Source organism: Hippopotamus amphibius, chromosome 4 (genome assembly GCF_030028045.1).
Source record: "Hippopotamus amphibius kiboko isolate mHipAmp2 chromosome 4, mHipAmp2.hap2, whole genome shotgun sequence".
In the NCBI taxonomy this organism is placed as follows: domain Eukaryota; kingdom Metazoa; phylum Chordata; class Mammalia; order Artiodactyla; family Hippopotamidae; genus Hippopotamus; species Hippopotamus amphibius.
This window is the reverse complement of record NC_080189.1, coordinates 13,999,356-14,024,598: the sequence shown is the minus strand read 5'-3', so window position 1 is coordinate 14,024,598 and position 25,243 is coordinate 13,999,356. Positions and strand designations below refer to the sequence as shown.

At 42.3% G+C, this 25,243-nt stretch overlaps 1 protein-coding gene across 1 annotated transcript in view; it reads left to right on the top strand.

Annotated features, from left to right (window-relative positions):
- The first annotated feature begins 2,172 nt into the window (after positions 1-2,172).
- The window catches only part of TMEM178B (transmembrane protein 178B), a 344,208-nt gene continuing 321,137 nt past the window's right edge, over positions 2,173-25,243 (top strand). Inside the window, exon 1 of the mRNA XM_057733437.1 lies at positions 2,173-2,554. Within this exon, the coding sequence (XP_057589420.1) occupies positions 2,173-2,554 (382 nt within the window). The remainder of the gene's footprint in view (positions 2,555-25,243) is intronic.

The window sequence follows — 25,243 nt, the reverse complement described above, 5'->3', positions numbered from 1 at the left end:
ACGCCTATAGCTGGTAAGGTAGCGCCTGTGGCTTTCTGGGGAAAACAAAGATCCAATGCAATCCAGGACGCAAGCGACCGAAACCTGGGACGCAGGGAACTTCCTCAGCCCCTTTGAATGCCGACTCCGCAATAAACAGTCTTTTCTTTAAAGAACTATGATTGATTTAAGGAAATTTTCCACAACTGAAAAGAGAGAAACAGGAGATGGAGGCAACATCCCTAATTTAATACTAATGCGTGTAAACATACTACATACCACATATATGTATATGTGCATAAATATGGATGTGGTTGGGCACATACCTATCTAGACACCATTGACATGCCTGGTCAAAGAATAAGGCTTAGACATTTTGTGCCTGGGAAATGGTGCTCTTTATCTTTAAGGATGCTAGAAAAATAAGAGATGAAGCTCACGTTGCACGGATGACATCACTAGCTTTTGGCTGCGCGCTCCGTGTTCTCGTCTGTGGGTTTTAGCCAAGGCTGCAGCGTCGGCGCCCGAGCGAGCGAGAGAGCGCAGCAGCGGCTTCCTCCAGAGCCCGCAACCGGGCGATGAGATTTCCCGAGCCTCCCGGGCGCAGCCTGGGCTCTCGCTCCCCGGCACCGGCCGAGACCGCGAGGCCCTGGAGCCGCCGCAGCTAGAGGAGGAGGCAGGGAGGGGAAGCTGAGCCACCCAGCCTCCCTCCCCCACCCTCGCCTCATTCACCTCGGCGACCACCGCGCCGGGAGCCTGATCGTGGAACTCCGAGGCCGGGACGCGATTCCCTGCACGCTGCCGAGTGAGCCGGCATCTCAGCCCCTGGGTGGGCTGCGAAGAAAATGGTGCAATCTGAGAGCGGCTGACCCCAGCTGGGCAGAGCAGACGGGGTGCTCGAGTGCCGGGGAGCAGGTGGCAGGAGAAGGGGGCGAATTGTGTTGAAGGGCCGGGGCCGTTGTTTTTCTGGGTACCTGCAGCACCCGGGCAGCACGTTCCCGGGGCTATCCGGGAGCCAGATGAAGTGAGGCGGAGGCGTCGCGGGAGAGTCGGGTCTGAAGGTGGCCGGGTGGACACTCCAGGAGGAAGACGGCGCTGGGTAGGGCGGCATGACGCCCCGGAGGCTGGCTGCTGGGCGGGCAGGGCGCAGCGGTGGCGCGACCTGTCCATGGTGTTGAAGGTGCTGTGCGCCAGGCTCCGTGCGCCCCGCGCTGTGCGCCCTGCCGGGTGCGCACTCCTCGGCGCGGCCCGCCTCTCGCGCCCGCCAGCTGCCGCCCAGTCGCCGCAAACCCCCGGCCAAGGCTCGTCCGCTAACGCCGTCCGGGTGACCGCACCGTCTGCCCGAGGGGCCGCCTGAATGGCGAAGCAAGAGGCAGACGACCCGGGAGCTCGCGGGGAAAGGTCGGCCGAGACCGTGCGCCGACTGGGAGCCCGCCTCTGAGTGCAGCGCGCTGGCCAGAAGGAGCAAAGGACCTGCTGGCGACCAGAGGACAGAGGTTTCTAAAAGACCCGACCCAGAGAGGAAGAACAGTTCTTCTTCTGCAGACCGGAAGGGGGAGAGTCGCTGAGAGGGAGACCCAGACGGGACTCAGGGCAGCCGGCCCTGGCATTTGGAGGTTTCTTTCGCCGGCCGGCCGCATCGCAGGTGTTTCAGTTCATCCTGTTGTCTAGCAGCTCCTCCTGATAGACACCCCCCCACCCCCACCCCCACCCCCCGCCCAAGGAAGCCAAGCGAGTAGGTTCCGTCGCCACCCTACACAAAGAAAGCCCAGGAGCCCCTCCGCAGCCCAGGGCACTTGGTGTTTAGTTTCCGGCCCGAGGGCAGCGTCGCCCAAAGCCCGGCTGAGCGCGGACCCGGCTGGTTCAGAGCAGTCGCTGCCTGCCGAGCAGGGAGGGGGCGGCAGGCGGCCTGGCCTGGCTCGCCGCCGCCTGAGGCTGCACCTGCCCCGGAGGATGCCCGGGGGCTGGCCGGAGCCTCTCCGGGTCAGAACTTTTTAGGCTGCCCGCCCCCAGCCCCGCAGTCCCTGGGCTGCGCAGCAGCAGGCGGGGGCCGAGGGGGCGCCGCTGCGCGAGTTCCCCTCCCGTCGCCCGTTCCCCTCCTCGGCTCGGCCGCCCGCAGCTTTGTTCCGGGCGCGCGGAGGGAAGGCGAGGCTGCGGCGGAGCATGTCCATGGTGTAGCCGCCCAGCGGAGGCATGGCTGCCGGAAGGTTACTGCTCTACACGGGCCTCTCGCTAGCGCTCTGCGCCCTCGGCATGCTGGCCGTGGCCATCTGCTCAGACCACTGGTACGAGACGGACGCCAGGAAGCACAGGGACAGGTGCAAGGCCTTCAACACCCGCCGGGTCGACCCCGGCTTCATTTACAACAACAACAACAACTTGCCGCTCCGGGCCAGCCGCTCGCGCCTGGACCGCTGGGAGGGCAAACTCCTCCGGGCCCGGAATCGCCGGCAGCTCTTCGCCATGAGCCCCGCCGACGAGTGCAGCCGTCAGTACAACTCCACTAACATGGGCCTCTGGAGGAAGTGCCACCGACACGGTTTCGACCCCGAAATCGCCGCCCTGATTCGGAAAGGTAAGCGCTAGACGCGAGGCGTGGCGCTGCGGAGACACCGGCGCTTCTAGGCCGGGCCACCCTCTCCTCCCTTCGCCCGGCCGCAGCTTGGTTCCAGGAGGTCAGGTTATCCAGGCTCGGCTGAGCCTTGGAGTGGCCAGATCTTGCCTCCGAATAGCTGGTAATGGAGGCTTACCTCTCTCTACCCGGCCTCTTGCCTTGCGTTTTGTCTGATGACATTCCAGTAGAATCTCATGGTCCAGGGTTTTTACCCAGGAAGATGCTTCAGTAGTCTCTGAAAAGGAAGGGAATCAATAATGTTCTGCTTAGCAGAGGAAGCCCTTTAAGGGTGATATGTCGGCGTAGACAGACTCTTAGTTTTAATCTTTGCTTTAGATGCTGAACTGATTCCTCAAGGCAAATTTGGGAAAACATCTCACAGAGAAGGCCTTATTCATGCCAGAAACGTTGAAGTGCTATATTAGGCATAGTGCAGGCGTTGGTCATATAAACATTAATAAGCCACAGCCCCTGCCCTATTTCAGCCCAAAGCCTGTTGACCTGTAGCATCATACCACAGTTCTTGATTTCTTTTTTTGAGAAAGTAGTTGACAAAAGTGTCTTCTGCACACTGAATATTAGTAAGATCTAATAAACACACAAAAAGTAGTTCTTCCAGTAACACCAAAGTGTGTACTTAAGAGAAAAAAAATACTATTTTCAGAAGATTTGTATAAAAGATACCCGGAGTATACCAAAACAGAAGACAAACTGCATTTGCTAATGAAAAAAATTTATTTGGTACTTTAATATGATCACATAAATTTTTAAAAGTCTGCTCATCTGATGCAGTTTGTAAATCTTGCATGATTTATACTTTGGGGACCATCTGTTCCATTAGCCCACTGAAATATTGTTAGGATGTATATTAACATCGCTCTGAAGAAGGAAATATGTATCCTGGAATATGCATTGATGGTAGCTGCACCCTGGAAGATGTGGTACAATTTTATGTGTTGTTCCCCCCACCTCGCTTCATTTTCTTCATCTGTTAAGTGGTGATACCAAAGTGAAAACAATATTTTTATCTGCAAAGTCTTTGTGGCCAAGATTAAAGCAGTTTTCTTAATGTCTCAATAATTATAATGCAGGATTGCTGCTGTTTTTAAATCTTGTATGTGGGAACTAATGTTTGTTGATTTATAAAAATGTTGAAATGGATCAGAAAAAAATTGTTAATCTGAAAAAAAGTCAGTTGTTTAAGTGGATATGGTCTGGGTGGCCATTCAGATTTAGGTGGGGGTAGGTCCAGAAAGAGAATCCATCTTAATATTTGTTTTGCAGCTTCTGTAGAATGACTAGGGATTTTAGCTGATTTAGTTAAGAATGTGTTACTATTACATACATCACATCTGCTTCATGGTTAGACTCTTATTAGAGCAGGGTGACTCGTTTGGAGCTCTACAACTTTGTCAAGCTGTGCATGATATTAGAAGAGAGCAACTTGGGTTTGGATTTACAAGTGGGAAAACAAGAAGCAGCAGAATAGTTTTTGACAATGGGCAACTTTGTTACAATTTTCAGATTCTCAGGTTCAGAAAAAGTTTACTTTATCTGTTATTTTCTGCTTTCATTAAAATTGGAATGGTAGGAAGTTAGCTGAAATGTGAAAAAGAATGCATGTTAATAATGACTAATAGACACTGGTAGGACTTGCTGAAGGACATTCTTCAATTTCCTTTCTTGATGTCTCCTGGAACAAGACTGGTATCCTTCTGTCTGGTATTGGTTTAACCCCACTTAGGAAAAGGGGGATGGAATTCATGGTTTCTGGTGGTTCCATTGAGAGCTTTGATTCCATGTTTCTCTGCTTGGCAATCTGACTAGAAAGGTTGACTTGGTCTGTGCACCAGAGGGATTGGTTACCATAGTGACATGTTCTTCCGGTGATGCTGGAAACACACCGACAGGGAAAGGGATGGGGAAGAATGTACAACATTTTGACTTTGTATGGACTGATTTTTAATTGAAGCAACAGAAAATGGACCTGGCACAGCAGGGGGATTGAATACACTGATACCTAGAGTTGGCAGGGCGTTGTATTTCACTTGAACTAATGGAAATGCTGTTCCCCATCACCTGAAATACAGCAATCACTGTCAGCTGCAAGCACCTGCCTACCATGGCCATTTCTGTCCATTTGACACTCTTGTTAGGTATTATTGAGATAGAGGCAAGCCAGCCTTACGAATCTTGAGAGATTTAAGGTCACTATCTTTGTTTTTAATCTCACAACATAATCTTTGGAAGACAGATCTGCTTTTTCTAAGCAGTGATGGACACATTTTGGAATTAAGTACATCTTATATTAGGAGAATTCACAAGCAATTCCAGTAGCGTATAGAATGTAATCTCTAGATTTAATGTGGTTCCTAGATGTACAGATTTTAGAAGGAAGTTAAAAAAGGAAATTGATATCCTTATATGTAAATTTAAGACATCTTAGGGAAAGATATTAACTCATGGTATTCATTAACAGTCTCAAAAGCTATCTTAGGCCTTTGTCTTTTTTGGAAATATCTTAGATTAAAATTCTGGAGATATGTGTTGGGCAGGGGGAAGGGGAAATCGAGAAAAGACTGCTTAAAATCTGTCAATATTATGGGAAGATTAAAGATTTATCTAAATGATCGTATAGCCCTAAAGAACTCAATCATTTGTTAAATCAATGTTCATTACATTAGAAAGTGCTGTTTGTGCATTTTACAATAAAACCATGTAATTAATAAGAAAACAAAAGTCAATTTTATATCTGATTTGAAGGTAAAGTCCTTTGGAGTCATGTTCTTTCTGAAATCCGTTTCTTACCCTGCTGACATGACTGTACCCACAAGAAGGCATTTATGGTCAATGTGTATTTATTTGTTTTATTGAACTGTAAGTTCCTGGAGGGCAGGAAAGATAATCATTTGTAAAATACACCCACCAGATGCTTGGCACTTGGGAAATATCTCATACAAATTAGGTTCACAGAAACGTATCCATCAAGAGCTTACTCTAATTGAAGGAACACTGTGTGGGAATCCAAATAAAGGATTAGTCAGAAAATTGTAATAGAAAACCAAAAAGAGCCAGTGTGGCTCTCGGGGCAGGTTAATATTGCAACAGAGGCTATATAATTTAACAAGGAAGTTTTCTCGAGCAAAAGCTTTGCTAAGGAAAAGGGGCAACGCAAGACACTTTGGGATAACATATGTCACTGAACAGACATGTCACACACAATCATTATTTTTCACATTAAATAAGATTTTAATTATTTCCTTCTCGAGGGTAGGATTTGGGTAGAGGGTGTAGCAAGGATCAGTTACCCTTGAATTCCCGCCTGTGTGCGTAACCAGGTCCTCTTGTCTTCTTGCTTTTCAACCTCATCTGTGTCTCCCTAGTAAGTAACTGCAAGCACTGGGGACAGATCAATGGCAGGATCAGTTTCTGAAATCCAAGAGACTTCTAGACCTTTAGGAGAAGCAGCTACAGGTAGGGTTTTGTTCCAGGGAACATTTATATTCTTTGATTAGTACTGAAATATTATATTGATATGGCTTGAAATCAGCAGACTTTCAAATGAGACTCTAAGAACTTTTCTATTATTTGAAAATAGGCCTCATAGTAGAATTTGATTTAAATATTTTTCATAATTATGGAGTGGTGGTCCATGTTCTGAAGTGTATTTTAATAAAACATTGCACATATTCACAGATTAATAAAGTACTCAGCAGATATTTACTGCACATGTGTCATGGGCTGGGCACATACCACGAGAATGAAGAGAGAATAAGACCTGGTCCTTATATTTCCCGTAGTCTGTTAGTGTCACATAGAATAAGCGACAAGTATGGGATAATGAGAGCAACAGAAACAGATGCAGAGAAACACAGGGGAGGTGATTTTAGACTGTGTCAGCAGTGGGATGAGATCAGGCGGGAGGGAGTTGGGGAGAGTTGCTCTGAGATGGGTATTGTTATTACTTATCTCAGTTCTACAGTTGAGGAAACTGAGACCCACAAAGCTCCATTAACTTGCCACATCTCATGATAAGGAAATGAAGGTGTTGGGATTTAAACTCCGGCTCTGGGTTTGGAGACTCACCTACCTCACTTTCCTGTCACCATAGAGTCTGTCAGGGCAGGGTGGGTGGAGAAAAGGCTGGTATGCTGATTCCTCAAATTAAAAAAGAAATATTGTCACTTTGCTGTACTACCTAAAACTGACACGACTTTGCAAATCAACTATATTTCAGTAAAAAATAAACTTGCTATTTCAAAGATATAAAAATAGGAAGTAATTTTAGAATCCATGAAAGTGAGACCTGCTGGAGGACATGAGCTTAGCCCTGCGAGGAAGGTCATTTCAAAGCAAGGCATCTCACCTTGCCTTGAGACCCGCTGACAGAAGCTCCGGTACCTTTTGTCCTGTGATTTTTGAGTATTTGTTTTCTTCACTGTGGTAGATGCTGAAGTTAGAGACATGAAAGATATATACATTCATTTCACAAATATTTATTGAGGGCCTAGAGGCTGGGCATTGTGGAGAAGCTTATACTCCACACGGAGAGACAGACAATAAACAAATCCAGATGGAATATAAGTAATATCGAATGAACTACTCCATGTATAATATAATGTGCGGTAGTGAATGCTGTGAAGTGTCTTTGCCCTTGGGAAGCACAGAGGGGAAGGTGGACGAGTAAGTCAAAAATTAAACAGTTCTATTTTGGTTTCATAATATCCGGAGGCTTTACCTGCTTACAGACAGACACGTACAAAACCCACAGTCTCTGTATAAGGTGTGCATCCCCGTGCGTGTGTGTTATAGATGTGATGGGGGAGAACAAGGAGTCATCATGCGGTTCTTGTCCTGAGGGATCTTACACTCGAGCTCACGGTTTCCCAAGTTCATCGTCATGTGTGGGTGGATCAGGCTCTTCTTCAGGAGGTCACGTCTGTATCGACTGGATCAGGAATAACTGGTCAGGGAACTCAGGGGTGAGCTCATCTTGTTGAGCCAACAAAGTCAAGAGCCTTATTTCTGTTGCAGAAGGTCAGTTTATTTATTCTCTTACTGTAGGGTTGGTAAGGATCAATTCAAGGATCGATTCTGTATATTCCACTTTGGATTGTCAGTTAAAAATATTTTCTCCCTCTTTGCTATTTGTAGGTAATCCTAGGCCTTCAGGCAGAATCCTAACCACACTCTGAGTTAGTCTGACCCTTCTCTCTCTCTCTCACACACACACATACACACACACACAGACACACACAGACACACACACAGGGACGCAGGTATGCATCTAGACATTGCACAGTAGAGTCACAAATGTTCATTCAGATGCAGATACTTTTAAAACTATTTACCCCCAAAAATACACACAGAGAGACCGGAACGCATGACTTGGTGGATGAATGGACAGAACATTTAACCTAACATCTTGATTGGATGTCTGCTGTTTTTGAGAGAATGCATACATTCTTTTAAAGAACTTTGTTTCCTCATGTGTAAAAGTGGGTTTGGATTATATAAACATCAAACCCTTTCACATTTGATGAGGCAGTTAAGTTTAGGTGATAGAGAGTAAATAATGGGTGAAAGGTTGAGAGAAGGTGAAAAAGAGGGATGGGAAAGCGGGGTGGGGGGGTGGTGGTGGGGAAGGGGAGAGAAGGAGCAAATTGAGAGACAGAGACAGAGATGTTTCTGCAGAGATCATGGTGGGTGCTGGTTTATAAAAGGAAGAGGTGGAAAACAAAGCAACTAATTTCATACCAATATGGGACTGTGTAATAAGAATTCACCAATTCTCTTTCTAATGATTTGAAATGCTGTGTTGCAGATTGGGGTTAAAAATCTAAAAACTTAATGGAGGAAAGTGGTGTTGGTTGCACAACTATGTGGATGTACTTAATGCCATGGGACTGTGCTTTTAAAAATGCTTAAAATGATAAATTTTTATGTATGTATGTATGTGTGTATCTATTGGCTGCGTTGGGTCTTCATTGCTGTGCGGGCTTTCTCTAGTTGCGGCAAGTGGGGGCTACTCTTTTGTTGCAATGCATGAGCTTCTCATTACAATGGCTTCTCTTGGTGCAGAACATGGGCTTCAGTAGTTATGGTACGAGGGCTCAGTAGTTGTGGCACACTGGCTTAGTTGCTCGGTGGCAGGTGGGATCTTCCTGGACCAGGGCTTGAACCCGTGTCCCCTGCATTGGCAGGTGGATTCTCAACCACTGAGCCACCAGGAATGTCCCGATAAATTTTATGTTACATATGTTTTAACACAATTAAAATAAATAAGTAAATTAAAAGAATTAAAAAACTTAATAGAGAAAGGAACTGGATTCCTGGTGTGTAGAATACTTCATAATTGAGGGTCTTCATTTATTCAACACATTTTTTGAGTGTCTGCTATGTGCTGGGCACTAGCTCAGGTATGTTTGCGACATAGAAGTTAACAAAACAGACAGAATTCCTTCCCTCATAGGACTTACAATGAAACACCTTCGAGGATTGTATCTTTTTTCTAAACAAAATTTTTCAAGAGCACCAGTATATAAAACAAGTAAAAGTAATGAACACATTCCTCAGGTCATTTAAAAACCATTGTACGGTAAAGAATAATTCACTGTTTATTCTAAAAATGTCTATTGAGTGCCAACTATTTCAGGCATGTTACTTGGGGTAGAAGATCCCGAGCGAAATACATAGCTCCTGTCCTCAAAGAAGAAAAAAAAAGGAAGTATACAAGAGGACCAACAAATACAACCACCAAGTTTGGTTCTTTTTTTTTTTTAATATTTTAATTTTATTGGAGTGTAGTTGATTTACAATGTTGTGTTAGTTTCAGGTGTACAGCACAGTGATTCAGTTATACAAATACATATATTCATTCTTTTTTAGATTCTTTTCTCATACAGGTTATCACAGAATATTGAGTAGCGCTCCTGTGCTATACAGTAGGTCCCCGTCAGTCATCTATCTTATATATAGCAGTGTGTGTGTGTTTATCTCAAGATCCTGATTTACCCGCCCCCCCACAAGTTCCCCCTTTGGTAACCATAAGTTTGTTTTCGATATCTGTGTCTGCTTCTGTTTTGTAAATAAGTTCATTTGTATCTTTTTAAAAAAGATTAGATTACACATATGAGTGATGTCATATGGTATTTGTCTTTCTCAGTCTGACTTACTTCACTTAGTATGATAATCTCTAGGTCCACCCATGTTGCTGCAAAATGGCATTATTTCATTCCTTTTTATGGCTGAGTAATATTCCATTGTGTGTATACACCCCCCCAACAACTTCTTTATCCATTCCTCTGTTGATGGACATTTAGGTTGCTTCCATGTCTTGGCAATTGTAAATAGTGCTGCAGTGAACATTGGGATGCGTGTATCCTTTTGAATTATGGTTTTATACAGATATGTGCCCAGGAGTGGGCTTGCTGGATCATATGGTAGTTCTATTTTAAAGGAACCTCCATACTGTTCTCCAGAGTGATTGTACCAATTTACATTTCCACCAACGGTGTAGGAGGGTTCCCTTTTCTCCACACTTTCTCTAGCGTTTATTGTTTGTAGGCTTTTTGATGATGGCCATTCTGACCAGTGTGAGGTGATAGCTCATTGTAGTTTTGATTTGCATTTCTCTAATAATTAGTGATGTCGAGCATCTTTTCATGTGCTTTTTGGCCATCTATATGTCTTCTTTGGAGAACTGTCTATTTAGATCTTCTGCCCATTTTTTGATTGGGTTGTTTGTTTGTTTGTTTGATAGAGATCTGCATGAGCTGTTTGTATATTTTGGAGATCCAGGTTTGGTTCTTTGAGAGATTTATGTGCTGGGGGCCCGAGTGATTCTTGAGTTTTGGAGCAGTTAGAGGAAGCTTTGCAGAAAAGGGGACATCTAGTCCTAAGATGTACTTAGAGAGGTTATCTGTGGTGTGATAAGGTGAAGTCTGAGCCTCATTTAAAAATGATTAATTAATAACGACAAAGTAATACTTGTCGAGTCTGCCTTCCACCCACCTTTGTCCCCCAGACTCCTAGTCCTTCTCCCAAGAGGCAGCTATTTCTACCAGATTTTAAGAAATCATATCAGAGATGTTATTTTCAGCAATATTTAAAAATACTAACAAGTATAAATATTGATAGGTCAGGCAATGCACAGGTGATTTAAAGATGAAAAATGTTTATTTTTTTGGAAACTTGTATTCACAGAGATGGTGTTTAAAGGCCTGTTCCAAGAGTCACTAGGAATCTTCTACAGGTGATGTTTGTTCTGAGTGGAGGCTGCTGTTGCCATTCAAAGAAGTTTGACAGATTTGCTGCTTTTATGGGAGACTGCAGTGTCTGAATTATTTCAATTGATTTTTTTTGGTGTCCAAGTATTTTGCCAAGAAAAGGCAATTTACTTTATATTAGGTCATCTTCATAAATTTATATCATTCCCTGCGTTTGAAAATACCCTGCTGTTCCATATTCTGAAGCTCACTCTGTTGGACACTTCATTTGCTCTTGAGCAATCTCGCGTTCAGTTTTGCCCTCAATTTCCCCTCATCTTTATAATAGCAATTCTGTTTAGGCAGACACAACTCTTATTCCCCAAGGCTCTGGAGTATTTTGAAGACCTGGATGGGACAGGGTGATTTTTACCTTAAAGAAGCTCCATGCTCACATGCTGCTGTATGTTAACTAAGACAACATTGGATGCTATCTTGTGAGGCTGAAGACACATGTGCCTTGGTCGCCTGGCACTTCTACCCCTGGCCATGTACTCATGAGTCCGTGGAACACATCCAAGAATCTCCATGGTACCATTGTCTTATAATAATAAAGTAAATAAGTAAACAAAAAGGAAAAACTTGTGTTCATTAATAGGAAAATGAATAATAGGTATGGTATGTTCATACAATGGAAACTACCACTGTGTATTTAAAATAAATATACTAGATCTACTTGTTTCCAAATGGATAAACAGAAAATTTGAGTGAAAAGAGCAGGGTGCAGAATGAAATGAGGAGTATGTTGCTATTTATATGAAGCTCAAAAACAGATCAAATAACATTACATATTGTTTATTTGCCTTGTATTTATAAAAATATTCATGTGACTGATAAACGCAAAATGAAGAATGATGTTTACCTTTCTCAGGACAAGAAAAGAAATGGAATTGGGATGGTACTTTCAAATCACCTGTAATTTTTTATTTTATTTCTTGAAAAACAAAAAAGATCCGAAGCAAATGGGGCACATTGCATGCGTGCACACTGAAGCTATTTGGAAGGTTGTGGCCATTCTGACAAAAAAGTTAACATTTTATTCAGACTGTACTGTTCAGTGTTCAGGAGGCAGGTTCTTTAAAGAAAACTCTTGGAAAACTTTGCTTTGAGGCAGTCTGTGACTGACTTTTGTAAGGAGTAGTGAAGAGAAGAATCAAGTAACCCTTAACCAACAGTTTGCACCGAAAGTAGCTCCTAGGGAAGGGTTTAGAAAGGACAAAATTATGTTTTACTCGTTTCTGATGTGGTGTAAGAAGAGGAAATCAGGGCTTTGAAATGACTTATTTCTGAGATAGAGACTAATGTGCACGTCACTCCCCGCTTTGTAGGTTTCCTGCAGTTTGTGGAGGAAAATCAAGAGTTCTAAGGGGCAGAAAGTTAAACCAAAGCCATCCCTCCAATGAACTTGATCAGACTTTGAATGTTAATAGCTAGGGCATGGAGACAGAGAGGGCAGGACAAACCAGAGACTGAGCACCAGCCCCTGGAAAGGCATGTGAACCCTAAGGGAGGAGCTCAGCATGAACTAGGAAAGGAAAAGCTAAGAATTGCTAAGGAGGAATTAGAATTGTATTCTTGAAGTTGTGAGTGTGACGTCAGGCAGGAGCATCTCTGTTAGGGTAACGGTGTGTTCCCACGCCATACAAGCTCCAGCTGGAACAGGAAAGTCCCATCAGAATTCCAGCAGGGGTTCCCTTTTCACCTGATTGTGCTTTTAAAACACCAAAGCTGGGCCTGAAGTTACTAGGGATCATGAAAGTCCTAGGGGGTTTCAGGGGTGTTGAAGCAGAATAACTTCCACGCTGATGTTTCAGTAACCGCAGGGCTGCAGCGATGCCCACATGCCGCTCTGGGCAGGCCTGCATCACCAGGTCCCAGGTGGATGAGCTGCTTCACTCATCATGCTGCGGGGATGCTCTTCCTGCCCATCCTTAGATGAATGACTTTGGGAAGGTCTGGCCTCTGTGTCTCCATCCTCTCCCCCTCTCTCCCTCCTCCCAGAATATGTTAACACAAAGGAAACAGAAGATCATCTAGCTTGGCGTGTGTTCTTTTCAGGTGTGGCTTCTCCTCCTTGCCTGGCTTCTTATCTTCTTCACCTTTACCTTCAGTGCACTTTGAGGCCCCTGCCACTGGGTCCCCTCCCTGACCCCCACACTGGGATCACTCCTTCTCTTTGAAAACTTCACCTCCTCTGGCTGTGGGGGCACTGTTCTCTCCTGGTCTGCTTCTGTCTTGGTTCTTACCCGCTCTCCATCACTGGCTCTTCTTTATCAACCCATGTGAGTGTTCCCCAGGGTACCACTTCTTCTCACCCTTCACCCTCTCCTTGAGCCATCTCACTCACGTGCATGGCCAATTTCAGCCCTTGATGTTCACAACCTGTTGCACTGGGAATCTCTCACTCAGACCTTCTACCCAAACATCTTGCCCAAACATCTACCCAGACATCGAGTTGGATATCTCCACATCGAGTTCCATGGGTGCAAAAGAACCTATTTTCTCTTTTCCCCCTAGAGTCATTCCTCTTTCACTTTCCTCTGTCTCGGGGAATGACATCACTGCCTCTCTACTTGCCCAAACCAGAAACCTGAGAGTCATCCTCAGGGATCTCTTCGTTCTTGCCCTCCTCATGCGAGCAGTGAACAAGTCACTTTTCCTCCTGATGCTTCCATGCTCATCTCCCCATGCTATTCGGATATTGCTGCTGCGGGGAGGTCCTCCTCACCTGTATTCTTGTAGCTTTCTCTATTTGGTTTCCCTGTTCTCTTGTCTCATCTCCCATCAATGCTTTCTATTTAGAGTGATTTTTCTTAAATGTAAATCTAATCATGTTGTCGCTTTGCTCAAAATCCTTCAGTGGCTCCTCGCAGCCAATCAGTCGTGATAAGGTCCATAATCTTCACCTTGGCACATAAGGCCTCACAGGCCTGGCCGCATTCCCCCCTCCCCTCCCCCCAACCTGCCTGTCTCATCCTTTTGCCTGCTTCTCTCCGTGCCAGCAGGCTCTCCTCCAGCCTCAATGAAGGACCCCTGGGTCCCCAAACAGGCTAAGCTGTTTGATGCCTTGGGAGTCTTTGTTTATGAATCTGCTTCCTTCACCTGAAAGCCCTTGTCCCTGCTCACACCCACCCCCCAAGTCAGTCTGGCTGACACCTGCTTATCCTTTAGGGATCAGCCTTGGGCCCCTCCTTCTAGTCTCACTTGGGGTTCTGTCACCTCTGTCTTCCAGGGAGAATTACTGTCTTCCTCCTTAACCCTCTGCCACACACCAGACGTCTTCCCTTCCTAGCACCGGTGACATTTTGCTTCCCCATATGTTCCCCCCCTTTTAAAGACTATTTTTGAACTATTTATTATTCATTTTTAAAAATCTGCAGTGTTTTGCATAATGCATGGGCCATAATAGGTATTTAATACATAGTTGTTGAATGAATGAAGGTTTGTTTCATTTAATGCAGTCGATCTGGAAATCTTATTTAACAAAGAGCCATAATTTCACTGGACTAGGGAAACTCACTATTAAAAGGAAACCTGCTGTGTGAGTTGTTCTGTAATGCATACGATAAACTTCGATTTATTTCTTTTGTTAAGGTTTGTATTTTCTTAAAGCGCCCATATCTCTGATTCACAAGAGGAGAATTTCAAGTGGGGATTGTTCCATTTTTCCTGGACTGGACCCCTGCATTGTGATCTTGGCCACTTTCTCTTCTTGGCATGCTTTTCTTAGGCTGGTCCTCCCACCCATGACGTATTGGATAAAGTGAAGGCTAGTTCCATTTCTTGACCCCATCATGGATATTAGAATTTCCAAATTTACCTCTGGGTCTGGTATATGTGACCATTCCCTCAAGTTTCTCAGTGTTTATCACCAGGCATGTCCTCAGGCTGTCTCAATGAAGCCTCTCCCTCAGCTATTTATTTAGAGCAGCTTCCTCAAATATCTACTAATAGAGTTTTGGGTCAGATAATGGCCAGAAGACAGAGGCTGTTCTTCTGTGGCTGCCTTCCTTCTGGCTCACACCTCAGTCCACTTTTCATGACTTCCAGTGGGGGTGGGTCAGCAACGCTGGGAAAACATGGCCAGTATCTATTTCCAAGTCTCTGGTGCATCTGGCCCCGCTGTGGTTGGTGAGCAACCTTGCTCGCAGAAAACATCCATCCCCTACAGAAGGATTTGGGGACAGAAAGCCATCATGGCCAACCAGTACACCTTTGCTTCTGAAGACCACCAATCCCAGTTCAACAATGGATGAGAGAGATGTTCACCCTTAGGGTGTCACCGGGAAGTGGATTCTCTTCCAAAACGACAGTGACTGTTGTTCAGGCTGGTAATCTCAGGGGAGAGGTTTTAAGGACCTCTCCTTTAGCCATGTGATCTACTAAGGGCAGAGCCATTGCTGTCATTCGAATAAGTAGAGTAATTCTTTTGTTTTCAGCGGATGAATGTACATGTGCCCACACTGCTTGGCTCTCTAAACTAGGTTGAATAAATGATTCACATCAAGGAAACATTTTCTATGACCACTATATCTCCTGAATTTGTTTTAGTTAAGCCTATGCTGAGTTTAAGCCAGAAAAATGATTTCCAGCACCTTCTGCCTAAGTTGCATACAATGTTATAGACCAAAATTCAGATTGAACATTCAGTAGTAACCATTGGGGTAGGCATCCCAACTAAACACTAAACTTGTGTTTTGAAGAGCTGGATTAATTATAAAAAATAGTTATAAAAAGTGTTAGTGATCTATGCAGTAATGTGAGTCCTATAAAATGGAGGGTAGCCCTTACCCTAGAAAACGGTCTCTTGTCATATATGCTTATTTTAAAACCTATAGGAACCCAGAGGTTTACTTCAAACTGGAAGGTGGCATTTCATCTTTTGGGTCAGCAGAGTTGTTAACATTTCAAAAAAGGACTTTTATGCTCCTGTGCCAGCAGCACGCCTGTAGCAGCTTTTATTACATGTATCTGTAGTGGTGTGGTGGCTGGCTGGGCGCTTGTAGATCAATAAGCTGCTAAAAAGGGAGATGCATCAGAGACCGTAATGGCCTCTTCACAGAAGATAGATGGTCTCCAGGTAGTGAAGTGCATTTAGGAACAGCAACAATGATGTCCCTGTACTGAGATGCTTATTATTTAGAAGAGAGAAATGGACTCTCTCAAGGTGATGAGTCCTATGATAAAGCCTTTAACATGCTAAACATATACTCCAGGAGGTTTTCTGTTCCAAACAAATTCAGTTTGTTTTAATATAAGAATTCCCAGATGGAGACATACAGAATTAATTCTCTTGGCCTCAAACATGACTTGATTGTAGTTGTTCTGCAACTTGGTTGTCCTATTAATTTAAAAAAGTCTTCTTATAGTTTGAACACTGATTTTTAAGAGACTCGGGTGGGCTTGGATACAGCATCAGTGAGGAGCTGGGGAAAGTAGCAACCCTAAACACAAAGTGGTATGGATGGGGTTTGAGGGTGGTGGAAACTTACAGAGGACGGCACAGAGCTGCTTGACTAAGGTTCTTGACTTGAAGGCTGTGGACACGTGCAGTCAAGGTTATATCTGAGCTGAGTGTACTTATCTACAGGAGAGTTCCTAGGGATATGGTGTCAGAGAGGATGGTGACTTTTTCCAGGGGGGTGATAATTTCTACTCTGTGGTTCTCCTTCCTGATGCATGAATAAATTACACAAATTGTATATTCATCTATTCAACACATAGTTAGTGAATACTTATATGTCAGATTTGTACTCGGAGCTTAGGGTACAGTAGTGCACTAAATAGGCAAAACCCCCTGCCCACATGGAGTTTATATCCAAGTGAGACAATAAAAAGGTAAATAAGTAAGATGTGTAATATATTAGACAGTGGTTAGTGCTAAGGGGAAAAAAACAAAGCATGGAAAGGGAAAGGACGTGTGAGGAGGCAGGGTTGGAATTGTAGATGGCGTGGCCAGGTAGCACCTCCCTGAGAAGGTGACTTTTGAGTAAAGACCTGATGGACACGTGGGAACCCGCTATGGGGAGATCTGGGGGAAGAGGATTTCAGACAGAGGGAGAGGCAAGGGCACTGGCCCTGATGTGGAAGAACAGCTAACATGCTGGAGAAATAACAAGGATGGAAGAATGGCTGGGGCAGGGGTGGGGGGTAAGAAATGAAGGGGATTGTAGCAGGATATGCTGTCAGGGAAGTAAAGAGCCACCTCCCATAGGGTTTGAAGGCCATAGGAAAGCGTGAGATGGGAAGCCCTTGTAGGGCTCTGAGAAGAGGAATGACATGATTAGACTAGACTTATGGTCTAAAAGGATCACTTGGGTTGCAAAGTTAATAATAGAGGCAGTGGGGCACATATGAAAGCTGGGAGACTAGCCCACATAGGGGGTGCATGGAACTAGAGTGATGGGAGAAGAGATGGGGTTCTGGATATATTTTGAATGAAACACTATCAGGATTGGCTGATGGATCAGATGCAGGGTGGGTGAGAAAAAGAGAAGCCAAAGATGACAGCAAGGTTGTTAGCCTGAGGAGCTGATAGTGTGGAGTTGCCATTATATTTGATGGCCAGGACTGCAGGAAGATCTTGATTTGGGAATCCACTCTCTTGGGCATGATAGTATTTGAGATACCCTTTAAGTGCTCAAGTGGAAATGTCTATAGCTAGTTGGTTATATTGGCCTGGCTTCAGGGAAGAAGTCTAACTTGAGATATAAATGTAGGAGTCATCAGCTTATGGTATTTTTAAAGCCATGAGACTGAATGAGATCACCTAGAGAGTGAGTGTAAACAGAGAAGAGAGGAGGTCTAAGGATTGAATCCCAGGGCACACTGGCTTTATAGACCTCCAGGAGATGAGGAGGAATCAGCAAAAGAGACCAGGAAAGAACAGCTAGTGTAGTGAGGGAAAAATTAGGACAGTGTGGTGTCCTGGAAGCCAAGTAAAGGAAGTGGCTTAAGGAGGAGGAAGTGATCTATGGTGTGCAAGGCTGCCTGTGGGTTGAGTAAGATGAGGCTGAGACTTGAACGTTGGATTTTACAACATGGAAGTTGTTGATTCCAGTGGTGGATTCAAGAGTGAAGGGGAGGAATTGGAGACAGTGAGTTTAGACAACTTTTAAAAGTAAGGAGAAGATGCCTTAGAGGACTGGGATGGGGAAGGTGGGGGGACTCGAGGGAGGGTGGGAGGGGAGTCAAGGGAGGGGGGGGGAGTCAAGGGAGGGAGGGAATACGGGTATATGTGTACAAAAACAGATGATTGAACTTGGTGTACCCCTCCAAAAATAATAAATAAATAAATAAATAAATTAAAAACAAAAACAGAAACAAAAAACCAGATGATTGAACTTGGTGTATCCCCCCCAAAATAATAAATAAATAAATAAAATTAAAAAAAGAGTAAGGAGAGAGATGGTAGCTGGGCTGAGAACTTTAGATTAAGAAAGACTTAAAAACTTTTTCTTAAATTAGAGAAATACTAATATAACTATAGACTGATGGGAATGACACAATAGACAGGGACAAAACTGATAGTGCAGGGAAAATAGAAAGAAGGAAGAATTGCTGGAGCAATTGCTGGAGAGGGTTGTGGCAGAAAGGAAGATAGAGAAAAGAGTGAAGGGAAAGGGGTGTAGCCCAGGAAGAAACACGTTTTAGGTGAGTGAGAAAGTAAAAATCTGAGATTATTTATTTATTTCGTACTTTTTAAATTGAAGTATAGTTGATTTACAATATTGTGTTAGTTTCAGGTGTATAGCAAAGTAATTTGGTTACCCGTGTATGTGTGTGTGTTTGTGTGTGTGTGTGTGTGTGTGTGTGTGTGTGTGTGTGTGTATCTACATACTTTTTAAAATTCCCTTCCATTATAGTTTGTTACAAGATATTGAATATAGTTCCCTGTGCTATACAGTAAATCCTTGTTGTTTATCTGTTTTATATATGGTAGTGTGCATCTGTTAATCTCATACTCCTAATTTATCCGTCTCTGTGTCTTTCCCCTTTGATAACCATAAGTTTGTTTTCTATGTCTGTGTATCTGTTTCTGTTTTGTAAATAAGCTCATTTGTACTATTTTTTAGGTTCCACCTGTAAGTGATATCATGTAGTATTTATCTTTCTCTGTCTGACTTACTTCACTTAGTATGATAATCTCTAGGTCCACCCATGTTGCTGCAAATGGCATTATGTCATTATTTTTTATGGCCGAGTAATATTCCATTGTGTATATATATCACATCTTCTTTATTCATCTGTTGATGGACACTTAGGTTGCTTCCATGTCTTGGCTATTGTAAATAGTGCTGCTATGAACACTGGGGAGCACGTATCTTTTTGAATTAGAGCTTTTGTCTTTTCTGGGTATATGACTAGGAGTGGGATCATTGGATCATATGGTAACTCTATTTCTCGTTTTTTAGGGGAACCTCCATACTGTTTTCCATAGTAGCTGCACCAGTTTACATTCCCACCAAGAGTGTAGGAGGGCTCCCTTTTCTCCACATCCTCTCTAGCGTTTATTATTTGTAGACTTTTTGATGATGGCCATTCTGACTGGTGTGAGGTAATACCTCCTTGTAGTTTTGATTTACATTTGTCTCATAATTAGCAATGTTGAGCATCTTTTCATATGCCTATTGGCCATCTGTATGTCTTCTTTGGAGAACTGTCTATTTAGATCTTCTGCCCATTTTTTGATTGGGTTGTTTGGTTTCTTTTTATTATTGAGTTGTAGGAACTGTTTGTATATTTTGGAAACTAAGCCCTTGTTGTTCACATCATTTGCAAATATGTTCTCCCAGTCTGTATGTTGTCTTTTCGTTTTGTTTATGGTTTCCTTTGCTGTGCAAAAGCTTATCAGTTTGATTAGGTCCCATTTGTTTATTTTTGGTTTTATTTCTTTTGCCTTGGGAGATTAACCTAAGAAAACATCGGTATGGTTTATGTCAGAGAATGTTTTGCCTATGTTCTCTTCTGGGAGATTTATGGTGTCATGTCTTACATGTAAGTCTTTAAGCCATTTTGAGTTTATTTTTGTGTATGGTGTGAGGGAGTGTTCTAACTTCATTGATTTGCACGTGGCTGCAAAACTATCTTTCTTGGTGCAAGTTATCCATCATCTTGCTCATGCTACAAGCTTGTGGGGTAATTTGAGTCAGGAACTTTAAGCTTCTTAGAAGAGAGTTTCTATAGCATGTCAGCATCTTATTGTCATTGAGCATTTAATGGGAGTTTCTCTGAAGAAAGGAGAATTGGAGAATGAACTACATTCTGGTTATGCATGTTGCTTTTGCTTTCTGCTTTATAAAAAGGAACTGGTCAGGGTAGCCTAACTGTTCTAGGCACCAGGTGGCTGGTGATTGGTTGGACACTCTGAGACATTTTACCCTTAGGTGTAAGTTGAAATGTGATGTATTTTGTCCTTGTGTCTTGAAGTATGGTGCTCCAAAAAGTTTAAAAAGGTTTCATTTTTACAAGCTAGCACAGCCCATCCTCAAACCTCTCCTACTAGCTGCTGTGAGATCTTTTAACCAACATTTTCTGCAGCATTTTCATTTAATGGCATCACTCTAATTAGAATCTTAGGGTGCTTTGGCTCTGATGACATTCAAGTCATTTTTGAGATAAAGCTGCTTTATTTTCAGGCTGAATAGACACATTCTTGCCTTGTCATCCTAAAAATGCTGCACTGTGTCTGCATTTCAGAGCCACTGATTAAATGAGTGAAGACCTATGGTGGTATGGAATTAGTCTTCTTTGTCTATTATACCATAAGTTTCTCTTGAAAACAAAGCCCGAGAATTTTCTGGTAACCTCTCAGCAACAAATATTTTCTACAATTAATGTAGGAATTAAAGTCACAAAATCTTCCTTTCTTGGGGGAAAAAAAGAGTCTGGATATTGTGCAAAAATTATGAGTTGAATTTATAGGCCATCACTTATCTGCATGTTTTTTTGAGAAGGTGTAGATGTCATTAGCCTCTTTGATTTCTTCTTTGGAGATTGTAAAGATTCAAAAATCTAAGAAAAACTGTAAAAGTTCTAGAGACAAAGAGTAACAGCTGCAAGTTAGGAGAGCAGGTGGTGTATAATTTCACCTTTGCCTCCTACTCAGAAATAGGGGGGAAATTAGGTCCCAATTTGGAAACCATGTGAGAAATGTCATTCAGTGCTACCTAAAATTGCACGTAAATTTTGTTTTTTTTCTTTACCCTTCTGGCTTGTGGCTGGGAGTACTTTTGGTTCCATCTGGAAGCAAGTAGGTTCTGAATTTCCACAAAATGTCTTTCAGGGTGTATGCCATGACCAATTTTACTTTTTCAAGCTCTTAGAAATTTTTAAGCTTATCATATTTCCCTGTTGTGTCCTTGCAATTTTCTTTCACAGCTATCACAGTAATAGGTTTATTCAAAGATTGTTCTCCTCCCTAATCTTCTGTCACCTACTTTTTCTCTCTCTTTCAGTAGCTGTGTATTCTCTCAAATATATCCTTTCATCAGGACACCAGTGAAACCCTGAGCCACCTCACCAGTATGTGGGGCTTATAGAACAGATATGATTATTCCCATCATTTTACATATGAGCCACCTGAGACTCAAAAAAGTTTATCATCTGTTACCTGACTAGCAAATAGTGAAACCGTACCAGGACTATTGCTTTTTTCCATATTCTTCCAACCACTACACACCAGGATGCTGTCCCATAGTGCTGGGTTGAATTGGGGATGTGCCTGTGTATTTTCCTGGTTTGTACTCCTACCTCTCTTTCATCATTGCGTCCATAAGAGAGACCAGATGAGCGAAGGGAAGTGCAAGTGCTGATGGTGGCTCCAGGCAACGAAACCATATCTCTCCATGGGCATCGATGGCCTCGACGTGGTATCTAGAGGGGAAGAAACTCAGAACTACATTCTGTGCAACATGACAGCCTCTTGGACAGATTCTTGCTCTGGCTTCTTATAATTGGCATTCCCCCAGACCTGAGGGGACAGTAGTTTGTAGAGTAGTATTCCAGCTTAAATATTTTGTTACACTATGCTTTAAATTGCACTGTAGGTCAAATGATTGCCCGTCAAACAAAAAGTGGCTATCTATTCTTCAAATTTATCTCTCTTTCCTTGTGAGTGCACAGCCAGACTGCTCCCCTCCCACCAAATCTCTGCAGTTAGGTATGGCCATATGACTGAGTTCTGACCAATGATATGTGGATATACATGATAAATTTCACTTCCATGTCTGTTCTATAAAATATTCCTGTATGATCCCCTACTTTCTTTCTGCTATCTTCTGTTTGGATTCTGACAATTTGGGTGATGTTGGAAGCCAAGGATTAAAGATAGTAAAGCCTCAGGAAGTCTGAGTCCCTGAATGACAGGAAATAATAGTCTTTCCTGTCTTGCTGGCCAGTTGGACTTTAGTAAGCAAGAAATAAACTTCTTAGTTGAGCCATTGGTATTTTACAGTTTATATGTTAGAGTAACTAGTATTTCATCATTTACTTATGTATATAATAATTTAATGAATCCCTTTTCAACTCTAATATGAAAACCTATATTGCATCTACTTTTTTTTTTATAGTCAGAATTCTCTTATTTGATCATTTATTTATTCCAAAAGTAGATCTGAGGCTCTATCTGGCATCACTTCCTGTCCGGGCAGTAGAGATACAGCAGTGAACAACACAGGCAAGGCCTCTGCTGCCATGGAACTGACATTCTAGTGGGGCAAAAATAATAACACAAGTAGAGAAAAAAGTACGTAACATGATATATTTTAAGAGAATGACAAGCACTATGAAGAATGTAATGAGGATAGTGGGTAATGGACAAAGAGTAACCAGGTGTGAAGTGTCTATTTTGGAGTCCAATTAGGAAAATCATGATGCTGAGAGATGATGGTGACTTGCAGCTACTATTTTTAAAATTAATTTTTATTGGAGTATAGTTGATTTACAGTGTTGTGTTAGTTTCTGCTGAACAGCAAACTGAATCAGTTATACATATACATATATCCCCTTTTTTTTATATTCTTTTCACATATAGATCATTATAGAGTAGTGTTCCCTGTGCTATTCAGTAGGTTCTTATTAGTTGTCTGTTTTATAGATAGTAGTGTGTGTATGTCAACCCCAATCTCCCAATTTATCGCTCCCCCCTTTCCTTTTTGGTAACCATGAGGTTGTTTTCTACATCTGTGACTTTTTGTTTTGCAAATAAGTTCATTTGTACCATTTTTTTTAGATTCCACATATAAGCAATATCATATAATATTTATCTTTCTCTTTCTGGCTTACTTCACTCAGTATGACAATCTTTAGGTCCATCCATGTTGCTGCAGATGGTATTATTTTGTTCTTTTTTATGGCTGACATTCCATTGTATATACATGCCACATCTTCCTTATTGATTCATCTGTCGATAGACATTTAGTTGCTTCCATGTCCTGGCTGTTGTAAATAGTGTGCAGCTACTATTAAGACAACATATGAACTATCAACATCCAGGTCAGCACAATAAATGTGAGATCCTTCTACTAATATCAGAATTGCAATAGAGTTTCATTCATTTATATGTTTTCTATGTGAATTTATAACAAGATTTGAAGAAATAAAGGATTCGGTACTTTTTCCTCCAAATTTTTAAGTATTGTCAAAGATTGCTTAACTGTCTTGGTTATTATTTCAAAATTGAGGAGAACCACTCCACCTTGAGCCTTTTTGGTCAATAGAGCTCCATGGGAGTCTGTCCATGGTCCTGAAAAATTCAGCATTTTCATCGTGTTAAATTTGCAATCATCTCCTTCAAAGCTCATCACCCTTAGTGTGTACAATATTTCTTCTTATAGAATGTATCCATTAGACAGTTATTTTTATCCTTAAACATTAAGGTTTCCTTTTATCTCAGCTTGCCAAAATTATCTACTTGTGATTTTCTATTCTGATTCATCGACATTACCAAAAGAGCTCCTTGCTGCAAGTTCCCTTCCCAACAACACGAGTCTCTATGACTTTTTCCCAGTCAGGAGGCATCTCTCCAATTTATTACATCTTTTACTTACTTGCTTAAAGTTAGAGTCTATGCCACTTGAAACTTTAGTATTGAGAAACTTCCCCAGTGCACATGGGAGAATGTTCTTCTAACCCTAATCATGCACACCAGATTAAGTGAAGTTTTAAATCCAAGGCTTATCAGGTTTATCATAACACGATTTAAAAAATAATTTTGATGTCAACCCAATTTAAAAACATTTATGTGTAAAGTGGCTTATCTAGGCTTCTGTTTTAAATATTCTTATTAGAGTATAAGTAGTAACAGACTCCAGTAGTAGACCCTGGAGTTACACTATTTCCTAATTTCAGCTTCACTATTTACTGTGTGACCCAGAGCAAGTTACTTACCTTTTCTAGATCTCAGTTTCCTTATCTGTAAAATGGAGATTTTATTTTTAATCTACCTCATAGAGTAATTATAGGAGTTGAGTGAAGTTATACAAGTAAAGATCTGAGAACTGTTCCTGGTACACAGTGAGAGTTGGCTATTATCATATTTAAAACTTGCAAGAAAATAGAGTGGATTAAACAAGATAAATTATATGTAGGTCTCTGTATTAGATAGTTGCCAAAACGATCTCTGTTGCCAAAAGTGCCTTAAGGGCAAGGACATATCTGAAAGTCTCTAGTTTTTAATTACTTTGGGGCTTTTTCTTCATCTTTCAAGAGTAGGTGATGTTTGCTCTTTTAATGATCCATCGTTGATCCCATAGTGGTCATCTTTATTTACAAAAACCAAATCAAAACAAAAGAAACAAAAAATCTGTTAAGAAACCCCAAACAGAATTCTCCAACTTTGCTAAAGCCAGCTTGACCATACAGCACCATCCCCAGCGAAACTGGAACTAGGCATAGCTGTGAAATTCGTCTTTGGATACCCTTATGTCCCCTTTCAGAATCTTTTCCTCCCTTGACAGAATCCCATTTTTATCAACTAAAACATTAATCTACCTTCCTTCCTATCATAGCTCTTCATCTGAGGAAAGAGTCTGAGTAAGTTCTTTACTCTCAGTTGTAAATGACCAATAAGGCTCAATGCCTAGTCCTTCCCAGAGGAACTTGCTACAGATATGGAGATGAAGCCTTAAGCTAAAGGAATACATTTCTAATGTGAAATTTTAGCAATTAGATGGGGTGAATATTTTGTGGTCACACATCCTTTTCTAACATCCTTATAAATAGTTACACTTTTCCACTTTCTTACATATCTTGGCTCTGATTAAGGGATTATATGTTAATTCCTTCTGAACTGAATTGTCAGCTTGCTGAATGGACTTAAATGTGGCTAGCAATTTATTGTTAAATAACCATAAGCTGAGGCCTTCAAAGAGGGAGGCAGATC